Raw genomic sequence first — 14,236 nt, forward strand, 5'->3', positions numbered from 1 at the left:
TATGTCGAATATAAACTGTCAGCATGTTTCATTAATTGATAAGCAAAGAAGAAAAAGGCGTAAGTTGTAAAAAGAGAAACATGGAGAGGGATATAGAGTCACGATACCAGCGACCTATTATCTATTTAGGTCTGAGGGTAAATTTCTCAAGTGTCAGATACTGAATACAGATATTTGAGCTTGTCTCATCTTATGTAATTATTACTATCTAACAACGGAAATTCGTGATATCGATCAGTTTCCGTAATTTTATTGTTGTTTTTTTTTTTAATTTAATTACACAAAAAATATTTAATAGCAAAAAGTATAATATTCACCATACAAACAACAATACTTTAATTTACATTATACTTAAACAAAGTTAGGTGATTCAGATTAACAGACGCCGATAATTCTACTTAACAAATATCGTAAATAGTAGTGCCGAATTTCTTTCGAATATCTCATTCATAATCAAAATGAACTACGATTATACTTTCCGTTCTTCTTAATTAATAAGTTCATGTACCATAAGATTAAGTAGTTGTCTGGTAGTATCATTTAAGTAGTTTACTTATTTATTTTTGAATATTATGATTTACAAATATTCTAAATCCGTCAGTGCATTTAATGAACACATTATAAATGGATACAATCAATCTTTGTTCATTTCTCAAACTAATCCTCATTGCGATATATATCTCTCTTGTCTAACTGAATTATTTTACAATCTGAAAGTGCTCGTGTAATCCTTTAAGCTTTGAGTACTTTGTTGGCTTTCCAAGTTTCAGAGACATAGTGTTAGTTAACAGAACTAGTTGAAGGTAATTGTAACTTAAATTCTTTTGTATCAATTAAATTAATTAAGTTAACAAATATTTTATTATTAATAAGCTTTTTCATATATTCCAATGATTTAATTTAAAATATCTTTTGTAGAGCCTATAAATTTTTTCGATCAAAATGATTAATACTCTTGAGTACAATGAAAATAAACCAGAGATTTGGATTTTATATTTTGTAAAATCGTGTTGACTTTCGTTATTGAAGGCGAAATAAAGAAAATTACCATATTCAACACAACCATGTATCAAAACTCATAGTTGAAGGAGAGAGAAGCACTTTCATTATTCTGAGGAAGATGTAAACAGGCGGAAACATCGGAGTTCCCAAACAAGTCTTATGGTAATTCGCGAGACAGTTGGCCTCGTCTTCAGTGTCTCTGCGGTATTGTATGAGTTTATCATGAGTTGTCACAACTAATCTTGATAACCCGAAATTGTTTTAGTTTACATTCTACAAATGATTCAATATTAAATTCGATTACGTCTATGGGCTTATTTACCATCTATGTAACATGTATTTCTACCAACACTCGTAAAAAATAATTCAGATCTGCATTGATGTTTCTGCATGAAAATAATGAGACACTTATCATAATGTAACGATCATTTATAATAACAAGACGATTTCTATCATAAATAAAAAAAATTATGGAGATTTATTAGTGATTTAAAAAAGGATTTTACACAATTTTGAAGATTATTAAAAAACTCTGATCGTATTTATGAATTTACATGGATATGTGGAGTGAACTAATAATCGAAATATATCGAAAAGTGAGTGACTTTTTTCTTATTGGTTGAAAAATGTCACTCTTAAAATTATTCAGGATTTTGTAATAAATCTTTCCATGACGTGTGTCTACTATTCACTACTTTTATCTGATTCAACTTTACAAGTTTGTGGCATGAATCACGGACAGTAAATTCTTTAACCTGAAGAAAGAAAAAAAAATTACAAAATTACAAGTAAAAGTACATAAACTAAAAAAAATTTTCATGAATTCAGTATAAAATTACAACTAATGTATAATTAAATATGAATAAAATACTAAAGGTCACGTAATTGAGTGATCTCCTTGACAGATAATAATCGGTTCGACTTATAAATATAAATAATTTGAACCAAAAAAAAAACTGGCAGAACAAAAATGCAGGATTGGTTGCAAGAGTTCGCCAATTGTGAGAAGGTCTTGCCTGATGAGGAAGTGAATTTGTTGGAGGATCAGTTGTGAGGTTGACTGAGCAGTGGAGAATACTTTCAGCAACGACGAGGTCGACGAGGATCTCGAGGCCGAATGTCAACGACTCAACAGTATCCTTAGGTTTCCGGCAGACACATGTCCCTCACTAGGATTAAACCCAATCTTCCAGAATGTATGAAGTACAAAGTTTGCGAGGGATTTACTTATTTTCGTATGCACAAATTTTCGCCATTCTCAAGGGATTTATTAGCAAAACTATTTCTCACCAGCATGTGCACTAACTCCAAAAATTATAAAATCAATTGATATCATGATAATGCAATATTAAATAGTAACAATCATATCTATTTTTTATGCTGTGAAGTTCATTAATTATACTTAATTTATTAACTCATGTTGTGAGCATTTAGCATAAAATTGATATTCAGAAAATTTACAAGTTAATTTGATAAATAATAAGCGATTATATTTTCAGTTTTCTAGGGAATTTTTATTCATTCATTTATGCAGTAAGCTAACTTATCATTCAGAACAATTCAAATTAATTTAAAAAGATGACAAATTTTAATAATTGATTAAACTCGAATTTAATTGATCTATTTTTAAAAAATGTATTAAAGATATGTCAGAATACATATTTTTAATAAGGAAATATACATTCATAAAAATCAGAGTATATTGCACACAAAAAATGCGTGATGATTGGATGACAACTTGAACAGGTTCACCAAGAAATATAATCATATTTTAGTTAGAAAAATAATCAGTTTTCAATCACTGTTTGTAATGTAAACATGAAGCAATAAAATTGAACTTAAAGTAAATTTATAGACATAGATGTAATTACTTCTATAGAGTAAGTAATTGCTCGAGTTAATCATAGTAATCCTTTATTTAACTAAATCAAGGTTCTGTATTCATCTGAAACTTTGCAATCAAGTAGATAGTTGGTTAATGCCAATGAATACTCATTCAATACCGAATTAGAGACATACTTATTCAACCCCAATAAACACTTATTTATTTATTTTTTCAATTTATATCCTGTGTTACTATAAAAAGAATGGAAACTTGATGATCTAACGTTTTCATAACTCGTTATCAGGAACAATAATCAATCATCACTACTAATTAGAAGATTTCAGTAATTTCTAAGTATTTTTTTTTGCGATATTATATAAAATTAGCATTGAAATTATTGTTGTGCACGTCGTAAAAAATACTTTAAATACATTAACAATTTTAATTCATACAAATTTACGATGCAACATTGTAATTTATGTGTGAATATTTTTATAAATATTTATCATTTCGAGACATTCGTAAAATTACTATTTTATATCGTCTAGAGTGACAAATTGATTGGTTTTTAATTAAACAATTTTTATACCAACAAATGATATAACAAATTATCACACATGATATTGAAATAACTTTATTGATATATCAGTAGTTAAAAAATCATGTTGTAAGCAATAAGAAATAATTGGAGCAATAGCTGAATGATTATGTTGGAGTAAAATATCGTTAAAATGATATTGACACATTTTTATTTGCTTTGTAAATTTATAATTCTGTCAAACATCTCAGAATAACACTTTGAGAGATTAGTTAAATATTAAAATGCTACGAATAGATAATAAATATTTACAAACTTTTTATAAAGTGAAAAGTATGTTAAATAAATTTAATCATCTTACTTTTACCACGTGTCAAAAAAAATGAGATTTGTAATTACACAAAAGTATTATGCAAAATGTATATGACACAAGCAATAAGTCATTAATTTTAATGAGCAATGACGATCTTCTAGTTTAAAAAAATAATGTTCATTCAAATTTAAATAAATAATTAATACATGTAACAAATAATTGACTCTGCATGGTGTCGACAGCACAGTAAATAAATAATAATTCTGTTTAACATTCATAATAATTTTTCAAGTTTTATTTTATACTGCAGAATAGTGTGACGTCGAGTCAAATGCTAATGACTTGTAATGACGGTAGGGTGCAGCGATTGCCATCATGGCGTATGTAACGACAAGATTACTAAACTGGTGATTGATCAATCAATCGAAGATGGAGACATATTATAAATCTTGTAAATTTTTTTATCGAATGACGGCTTAGTGGTAGAGTGCTGGGGTAGTACGTCGCTTGAAAACAGGGAGCAAATTTTAACTTGGAGCTAGGGTATGAAAAAATAGCATATTTCACACCTAGGGAGGAAAAGTAGACTAATTCAAACCACGTGTAAAATTACAACCCGATCTGAAAGCGAGGGTGGCAAAATATAATTTTTCGTCATACCCGTTTGAAATGTTCAACTCTTTTCGACGATTTTCGGCTATGACGAAAAAGAATGTCAGACACATCTTAATATTTATATAAATTAAATTTTTTTGTGGATTTAACATGTTGTTTCCCAACGAGATGTTATTGAAATAATTTTTTTTTCTGATAACTAGAAAGTTCAATAATTGAATTTTAATAGTCAATACATTATTTATGTATTAATAATTTGTTGTTTTAATATTATTATTATTATTATTATTATTATTATTATTATTATTATTAAAATGAGTCATCAGTTTGTTTTTCCAACAAAAGATTTATTTTTTAAAAAAACAAATGGTGTTTTTAAAGTATAATTGAACCTTCTTTGACTGAATGAAAAAAGATAGAAGCTTTATACGGTTTTTATATCATGAATAACTTAACTTGATGACGCCAAGTCATTTTTTTACAATGGAATATAATGTAATGTTTTTTTTTATCAAATCTGATAAGTTACTCTAATATGAGTCGATAGTTTGGAACAGTGAATAGAATATATATTTGTTTACTGACATTTTTATCGACTTAATCCAATCTTTCAAGGTTACATAAACATACTTAAAGGCCTTAAAAATGCCTCGAAGAACATCTGATTGTCATTACCAATCATTTTGAAGTCGAATAAAGAACTGTTCACTTCATAGATAGACAAACTAAAAATTTTCTTTCAAAGTTTTCTTTAACTGTCATTTTTTAGTTGAAAATAATAATTAATAATGTTTTTCATACTTTTGAGTGTTATCGCCACCCTTACGGCTCCAAGTAAGTTTCTTTTTCATAAATTCAGCAACATTTTGTAAAGTCATACATCAACAATAACATATTATTGTTATTCCAGTTTTCTGTAGTTTACAATTGCCAGAAAGTGGGTTTTCCAATGATCCACTTTTTAGATTAACTAGACCAGATATTTATGAAAACACCACAACAGATATTCTTGCCAATGTTGGAGATTCAGTGCAATTTGAGTGCTACGCTTCGGGAACTCCTGGTGCCAATGTAATTGTCGAATGGTCAAGACCAGAATATATAAATTTATTTCAACAGAATGAAGGTAATCTCAGATTGCCAAATGGAGAAAAAGTTTACCGGTAAGAATATTTTTTAAATTTATTAAACATCATCATGGGTAATTAAACATTTTTTTTTACGTTGTAGGGGAAATATTCTCAGTTTTCCATCTGTAAAACCAGAACACGCTGGATCATATATTTGTAGAGCTTACGAGGAACATACGTTGCCCAGTTCGCGATCTTATCTTCTTAGCCTCAAGTCAAAGCCATCTATTCGCAGTGCAGGTGTAAAAAAAATATTCCAAGACAACAATGTTTTGGATGCCATTGAATTATCTGCTGAGGCTTCAGCTGTTCCACAGGGTGAAATAATTTGGTATAAAAATAATCAAGTATTGAGTAATAGTTATAAATACCAAATACTCATTATGAACTACAGTGGATCTGCAGTTCTCACTATTTCAACGAAAGACAGTGACTATCATGGAACTTATAAATTTTTTATTCAGAATGAATTAGGACAAGCTGAATATTCTTTTGAAATTTAAAATAAAACCGTAATTGTTGAAAATGATAATTTAAAATATCATTTATTTTTGTTTACAAAACTATGTAATAGAGATTTGTATTAACCATCAACTTCATTAATAAAAAATATAAATTTTAATATAACTATGTGTTGCAATAGTCTTAAGTATATTTCGACACGTAATTACTAAATATTATAGCTATGAGTGAGTCATTAATTTTTATTTGTATAAATGGTAGATTATTTACAATAGGCCCATTAAATTATTGATAATAAACTGATCTAACTACTGTCGATTTAATGAGCATGTCAATGACACTTGTAAATATCTAATCGTCTTTATACAATTGGATGGAACAAGAAATACTAAAAATAATTGGCTATTTTGAATTAATTGTTATTTATGAAGCTAAAGAATAGATAAAAAATTTACATAACATCATCTCTGTCCAATGAAAATAAAAAAAAGACTGACGTTTCAGTTGGTTAAAAATTAGAAAATTAGTGCGAGGAGTTTAGCAATGACATAACCTTATCCCGATCTAATTAAAAACTCTTGCTTCTTTCTTAAAATTAACTATGAGTGTGTTTTGCATCTTACAGTTGCTAAGTTGATTTTTCTTTTTGATCATACGAGGATTTTTTTTATGATCTTGGAGAAGAGCAATGTAAAAATGAAACTTGTTGTATATTCCATCGCAATTGGTGCAACAGTTTAAATGATGGATTACAAGTCTGAAGAATTAAAAAAATTATCTGGGCGAGCAGAACGTCGACCCAGTGATTATGATATTCAAGGTCCTCGAGCTCTTGTAAAAAGTTCTTTTCACTTAATGCATTCAAAAATTCCAGAAGTTTTTCAAGGACGTAGTCATTTGATTGTTGCACTGAGTGCTTTGGTTTATTCAAGATTAATTCGAGCTAACAACTGGTCTACTCCAATATTAGATTTGATATTTAACCACGCTCATATTTATCTACTTGATTTAGCTCGAGCCATAGGGAAGAAAGTAGATGAGAATTTTCAATTAACTCTTGATGATATCCTGGGTGACATTTATCTGGGAATTTATGCAGCAAAGATTCACATTGAAGCAAATATTATACCTGGTGCAGCAAAGAAAGCAAAAGGAAAAGGAAAATATTCAATAGATTCAGGACTTGTTGATTTTTTTCAGCAACATCAATCAGGAATATTTGAAATAAAAAATACATTTTATGCCTTGTGGAAAGATGAAGATAAGTATTACTTTTTTGATCCTTTTGCTTGTGATGAAGCAGGCTTCAGAGTGAATTTAGATGATTGTGAAACTCCAGAAGATATTAAAAGATATGAAGAAGCTGTTGCTTGTGTCACTATGAACAATTCAATAGAAGAAATGGTTGAAATTATTTTAGATAATACTGGAAGTACTGAAAAAGATCAATTCTTTATTCATGGAGTAAGAATTTTATATATCAAAGTTGCATCGGACGACTTAGAGAATGAAATAGTTTATCGTGAAAAAAAGGTCAATCGAAGACCTCTTCCACCAACTTTATCTCCTGAGAAGATTATAGATCAATGTAAGATTGAAGTTGATATAATTCCAAGACCACGATCGAATGCGGAAAGAATAAAAAATAGTGAAAGTCAATTTCCTGAGTTGATGAAAGAGGTAAATAATTTTATGATGAAAGAAAAAGCGAGGAAAGAGGATGGAGAAAGCTTAGAATTAAGAAAAAATTTTAATGAAGAAGAGGAAAATCATCAGATGGAAAAGATTCAATTTTTTCAAATTATCCATCCACATTGCTTGATTTTACAAAGTTCAAAGAATTGTCTTTCTGAAGAGTATGACAAATCTTCTCGAGGGAGACAAGGTATTTCAGTGGCAATTAGTGCTATATTTTTTGCTCAATCAAAACATCCATCATTATGGAGTAACTTTGATTTAAACTCAATATTGGATTTGGGAAATCAATTACATTCTTCGATAATTGATTGGATAAAAAGAGGCAGTCCAAAGATCAAAGAAGACCTAGAGGATGAAGATGATGAGAAAACAGAAGATGATGATGATGAGGATGAAGAAACGGAGGAAGAAGAAAGTGAAACAACAGAAGAGGAAGATGATGACAATGATAAGATACAGATAAATAAAGTACCTAAATTTATTGACATCTCCATGCTGCCAGAAAAGATGAAGATTGGAAATAATTGGGTGAACTTTCAGTATAAAAAATCAATTATGCAAGGAGATGCAGATCCTCTAGTGAATCTAGGAGAAGCTCTTGAAAGATATTTCAATGATTATAATGAGTTAATTTTAGAAAATAAGCAATTAATGTATGGCATTTGGAAAAAAGAGGGATATTATTTCTTATTCCAACCATATGGTAGTGACAATGAAGGATGGCGAGTGAAAGGAGGCTCATCTGTACTCTTAGTTACAGATTCAATAAATGAATTAGTAAATTTACTTCATGGAATTTTAGAATTCAACGATAGGAAATTCACTTTTCATTTCATTTCTATTCAATCAATGGATCGAGAAAAAAAGGTTGCTTCGATAAAAGTAGAAACACCTGAAGAAAGAGTTGAAATGTATCAAACGATGTTTTTACCGTTGACTGATGAAGATTTATTGGCACTTAAGTCAATTGAACAAAAGAATCGAGAGGAATTGAAAAAGATAGAGAAAGATCACCTGGATAAATTAGAAGAAGAAGAAGAAGAAGAAGAGGATGAAGAAGACGAGGAGGATGAAGAAAGTGATGAAGAGGAAAATGAAACAGACGAGGATAGAGAAGATGAAAAAAGAGAAGAATTACTACAAAAGATAACGGAGGAAATTCAAGAAATTTTCGAAGATCCATTGATAGAAATTCCTGAACAGGATCGGTCAAATTCTCCAGATGAATTAAATTTGTTTCTTCTAACTGCCAATGTTAATCTTGAAGAAGAAATAATTGATACTGAGGCTAAAGAAGTAGCTGAGTATGAAAGATTAAAGTACAATCTTCCGCCACCATATGTTTCTCCACCTAAGAAAGTCCTCGCTTTGCTTTTAGCAGCCAAAAAAGCTTCTCAATCTGTTCCATCTTTAGTATCATGTTTCTCAATTGATTCTAAATTAGCTGTAAAGACAGATTTACCATCTTCTGAACCTTTAAATGCTACAATTATTAATACTACAAATGTTCGTGAAGAAGCTGTAAAGATAATCAAATTGCCTTTGAAAAAATATCTTTATTCTCGAATTTTACCAACCGGCTTCACTCCACTGAGAGCAATCAATGAAAAATATATTCATGACGAAGGCATATATGAAAAAGAAAAAGAAGAAGAAGAAAGAGAATGCCGAGAAAACCAGAATTCAAGACAGTTACGAAGTTTACACCGTTTTGAAGATTTTATTAATGATGATTCTACTGAGATCAAAGCTAATCCAACAATAATTCCACTTGGTCCAATCATCAAGACACCAACACCTCAGATAAAACCTAAGCCTTGTCAAGAGAGAAATAAAAAAGTTGATAAGCTATCCAATATTGGTCAGCAGAAAAAAGTAATGAAGACACTTGGGGATAATATTGAAAGTATTATGATGGATTTGATTTTTTCAGAATCGAAATCGAAAGAGGTAAATCTATTTATATATTATTTCTTAAGTGGTAATATCACGTAATAAAGTTATAATTAATTATTAGAATCAAACTATTCTAAAATTATTCAATATTTAATTCAAGTGAATAGTTTCATTTGATATTTTTTTTTAGCAGCCAAGAAATTCTGAAGAAACTGGAGAAGATTATTCGCACCATTCAGAAGCATCAAGTCAATTGGAAGAATCAATAAATGACAATGAGCAAGAAGAGCTGCAAAGTGAAGAACCTGAGTTGTTAAGAGAATCAATTGGTTTTATTCCAGTTGAAGATAAATATGGTATTATCCTAGGAAGTAAGACATTAGATGATCGAAGTGACATTCAAGAATGTAAATTAAGAGCATGTTTCTTCGCTGCAATTCTATGTCTTTTAACAAAAATTCAAATAAACGTAAAGTTTTTCAGAACAAGTCTCATTGATGATATAATTCTCGAAGCAAAAGCTCTTTATGAAGATGCTGGAGTTTTAAAGTACCGAGTAAAAACATGGACTTACAATTTAGAGCTTTTTAAAGTAAAATTTTATATTGTTCTAAATGAAGAAATATTCGCTGAGCCTGAGAAATATGAAATGGATATAATCTCACGTAGTTTAGAGAGATACTTGAAAAAACATTCAAGTGGAATATTAGTATTCGAAAACGCGTCGTACGCGTTTTGGTTTACGAACAATGGGTATTATCTCTTCGATCCTTATTCATGTGATGAAAAGGGTAATGTCAGTGAGAATGGTTCTGCATGTCTTCTAGAATTCTATAAGATTGATGATTTTATTAAAAAGGTTCAAGAGTACTGTAATCTTAATTCAAACAATCCTTACAGTATTTATAATTTACACATAACAAGAATGGAATGGGTGACAGAAAAGAAGAAGTTCAAAAGCAAGAAAAAAGATATAAATAAAAATACTTCAACGTCATCATTTCTTTCATCAGAAGAAAATACTGAAGAAGAATCGATAGAAGACATCGAAATAACATCACAACAAAGAAGTTCATCGTTAATAGAATTATCTGATTGGATAAAAAACAAAGAAAAAGAATTATTCGACTTTGACACAAGTTTGCGAGGATTCGTTGCGTTAAAAAACTTCAATGCTTCAGTGCTGGAAGTAAGAGTAGTTGAAAATGACATCACACGACCTAATCTACCAGCATTCATGTCTAGTTCACCAGGGACAAAAAAATCCAAGACCTTAATCGAGTTACCGAGAAGAAAGCCATTCGATAGAAAATTCAACGAGCACTCTATTCTCGCAGAACCTCTTGATTTATGTATCATGGCTTGGTCCTGTATTCACGAGCCATCTCGATGGGGTTTTCGGACAATCAGAGGGATTGTTGAGGCTTGCGAGGACCTAGCTTTTGATAGTCTTCTAGCTGCTGAAGATTCTACAGTAAATAATATGATAGATGGACTTCTAACTGAGTTTGACATTGCAAATTACCGGTTTCAAGCTGTGTTTGCTCCTCTTCATTATGGCACATTATATTCAAAGGAAGACTGGAATCTCACAATGTCAATAAAAAAGCTCTTTGATACTCCTATTTATACTGGAGCATTTATTTCTTGTGGAAAAATGCATATTGGCTTGATGAAAGTTCAAGCTCGTTATTACTTTTGGTACACAGTTGCTAAAACTCCAAATTTAAAAATTGTTACATCAACTGATTTAGAAGAATTCATCAAATTAATTGTTCTACTTATTGATGAACCTGAAGAAATGGAATTTCGAATGCGAATCATTACGATTTCTTATGCTAGGAAATTAGATCCTGACTGTTCGGACATGAATGGACTTCATGAAAGTAGTTCTCTAGTTTCTCTTCCTCAGATCCATCGGAAAAATGACTTTTATGATATCGAGAAAATCTTTTATACCGCTTTGCCTTGTTCAAGACCACAGTTTATCCTTGGTACTGTTGGCTTTGAGCTATTCGAAGAGATAAAAGAACCACAACTGAAACGTTGCTACTTTGCTGCATTGCTGTCGGTTACAGTAAACAGAGATATTATGCAAAGTCCTATTCCCAGCATGGTAGATAAAATAATTCAAGCTTCTGAAAATTTATACAGACAATGCAGTGGTGCGAAATATCATGCTCAACACATTCTAAAGAATATTCCAATAATGAACAGAGTATTTGACTTTAGAGACATTGCACTAGATCTAGTTAGTTTTGATGACTTTGATAATCTACCAGAGAAAAAAAAGAAAGAGAACATGTGCTCAAGAATTTTAAAAGAATTCAAGAAATATTTTATCAAGCATAATTCTGGAATTATACACTTTACTAACTGCTGTTATGGATTCTGGTATTCTCCAGCAACGAATGCTTATTATTACTTCAACCCATATCAGAATGATGATAGAGGAAGAAAAGTGAAAAATGGTGCTGGATTTTTGGGTATTTTTTCATCACTATGTCAGATGGTGAAGTCAATGATATCAAATTTTATTGAAGACGTAACTGGATTTTTTATTCATGAAATTCACGTTGAGTCTATAAATGTTATTTCATCAGATAAATTGCAAGAAGATCCAATGTGGATTTATTTAGATTATCATTGGAGTATTGATCATGCTCGACATAATTATTCAGCTCATTCGAAAATTAAAAAGAAACAAGGCAAGCATCAAGATGATTTATGCAAGCAACGATCGAATTTAAAAGAGAATAAAACAGTAAAAAAATTATGGAATTATTATACTATTGAAATTCCTAACATGATTTATTCTTTGTGGGGTACTCTGGGAGCTTATGATAATCGCTTTGGGAATCGTAAAGGAAAAAATAAAGAGGCTATTTGTATAGCAATTCTTGCAATGCAATTTTTATGTCATCCTTCAAAATGGGGACCAGCTATTTTAGATTCTGCTGTTATTTGTGGTGATTGTTATTATACAGAAAGTTTGAAAGCTGCTGCTAAAGAACATAAGCACTCTAATAGTTTTAATCTTCAACCGTTTTTCAAAGTTTCTCCTCATATTTGGAAGATAGACGTTGGGATTACAAAATGCGGAGTTCTTTATGGTGGAAAAAGACGACCAACTTTGGCTGCTTTGCTCAAATACACTCTAAATGAGTACTCTAATATTTTATTAAAATGTGGGAATATTTCTATAGCAGTTCTAGCTACTGGTGATGGATTTTATGCTGCAGATCCTTGTTGGACTGGTCCACCACTGTTTTCAAGACATCATGGTGCTCTTTATGTTCTTAGATGTCGTAATTTGAATGCTTTAATTTACGTTCTGGTGAAAATGATTAATACGAATCAAAGACTGGAGTTTTTTATCACACCAATAACTTTTCATTTTAAACAAGAGAGGTGTCCTACAGCAATTGTCAGTCAAAAGAATCAAAATGATCAGAAGAGAGCTAAAAAAGATAAAAAGACTCAGATTAAAAAAATACTCTTAAGTTCACATGGTGCTTTTTTGTATCCAGGAATTGCTTGCGGGCCAAATACTCCAATATCTGGTGCTATTACTGTTCCTAACGAAGATTCTTACCAAAAATATCGACAAAATGTTGCTCTTGGCATTAAAAACAATCTTGAGAATCCACCAGCTACTTCTCCAGAACCAGACTTGTCTGTCGATCATTTAAAAAATGTGATACTCAGTACAAGCTGGCATAAAAAAATTGGACGTTCAAAATTACATAGGCAGTCTTCAGCAATAAATGTTTTAAGTTTACAAAAAGATGTCGAGAAAAATCGATCCTTACAAAAAACTCCTCAGCAAGACTTTGATAGATACTCTGCTATTGAATTTTTGAAAAATTGTGATGATTATCCAAGGACTGTAGACTTTTTGGAAGATAAATGCGTTGAGAAATTTAGCAAATATTCTGGCAAACATTCTACGATGGTGGAAGAATCGATATCTAAACCTTTGGATTGTCTTCCCCCAAGGAAATTTATATCAAACAGGAGTAAAAAAGAATTTAAGAAAAAAGTCAAGGAAATGCGTGAAGGTGAATTATCGATGAAAAGTTATAAACCTAAAAAATCTGTTGTATTTCGTCATCAATCTACTGTTTTTGATAATTTATTGGATGAAAATTTTGAAGATGAAGCAGAAGAATTGACAATGGCAGATGTTTTATAAAATGTTATCAAAAATAGCATAAGTTTGTTTTCATCAATAAATATATCACGTTAAGTCGCACTACACACCCATGCATTTTTTATTTAAAATGTAGAATAATTCATTATTATTTCAAATAATAGTACAACAACCTCTTACTCCAATCCAGCTATTGCTCTACATGTATGCTAAAAAGGAGTCATCTTTTGGATGTCTTTTAAATAAATAATCACATCACAAATACAAGAAAATCAAAATTATTCGTAAATATGTTTTATTAAACCAAACAAAGATGTACAAAAAATTTCATAATTCTAAAGCTTATTAATACATCGGACGGTAGACATGGCTAATTGCTTAAGATATCAATGTTTATATGTAAATAAAAAGTTTTCAATGAATTGTGATTACTCAGTCATCTATGCATAAATTTATAAAAAAATTTTCCAAGCTGTATTTAAAAATTCTAAAATACATTCATACGAATATTTTTGTTTTAAAATATAAAAAATACTATTAAAAATAATATTAAATGATAATTAATTAAATATTACTTAGTAATAAAAATTACGGATATTTCAGC

The 14,236-nt window shown here is 30.1% G+C and overlaps 2 protein-coding genes across 2 annotated transcripts; both read left to right on the top strand.

The window, feature by feature from the left end:
- The first annotated feature begins 4,854 nt into the window (after window positions 1-4,854).
- LOC118064757 (lachesin-like) lies at window positions 4,855-5,972 on the top strand. Its single transcript, XM_035079608.1, has 3 exons — window positions 4,855-5,127; window positions 5,204-5,456; window positions 5,524-5,972. The coding sequence occupies exons 1-3, from the start codon at window positions 5,082-5,084 to the stop codon at window positions 5,924-5,926; spliced, it is 702 nt and encodes a 233-aa protein (XP_034935499.1). The 5' UTR covers window positions 4,855-5,081; the 3' UTR covers window positions 5,927-5,972.
- Window positions 5,973-6,425: 453 nt separating this feature from the next.
- LOC118064790 (uncharacterized) lies at window positions 6,426-13,674 on the top strand. The gene is made up of 2 exons (XM_035079659.1): window positions 6,426-9,533; window positions 9,670-13,674. The coding sequence occupies exons 1-2, from the start codon at window positions 6,627-6,629 to the stop codon at window positions 13,672-13,674; spliced, it is 6,912 nt and encodes a 2,303-aa protein (XP_034935550.1). The 5' UTR covers window positions 6,426-6,626.
- The last annotated feature ends 562 nt before the right edge of the window (window positions 13,675-14,236 follow it).

Source organism: Chelonus insularis, unplaced genomic scaffold (genome assembly GCF_013357705.1).
Source record: "Chelonus insularis isolate UGA/USDA-ARS -01 unplaced genomic scaffold, ASM1335770v1 contig_24_pilon, whole genome shotgun sequence".
In the NCBI taxonomy this organism is placed as follows: domain Eukaryota; kingdom Metazoa; phylum Arthropoda; class Insecta; order Hymenoptera; family Braconidae; genus Chelonus; species Chelonus insularis.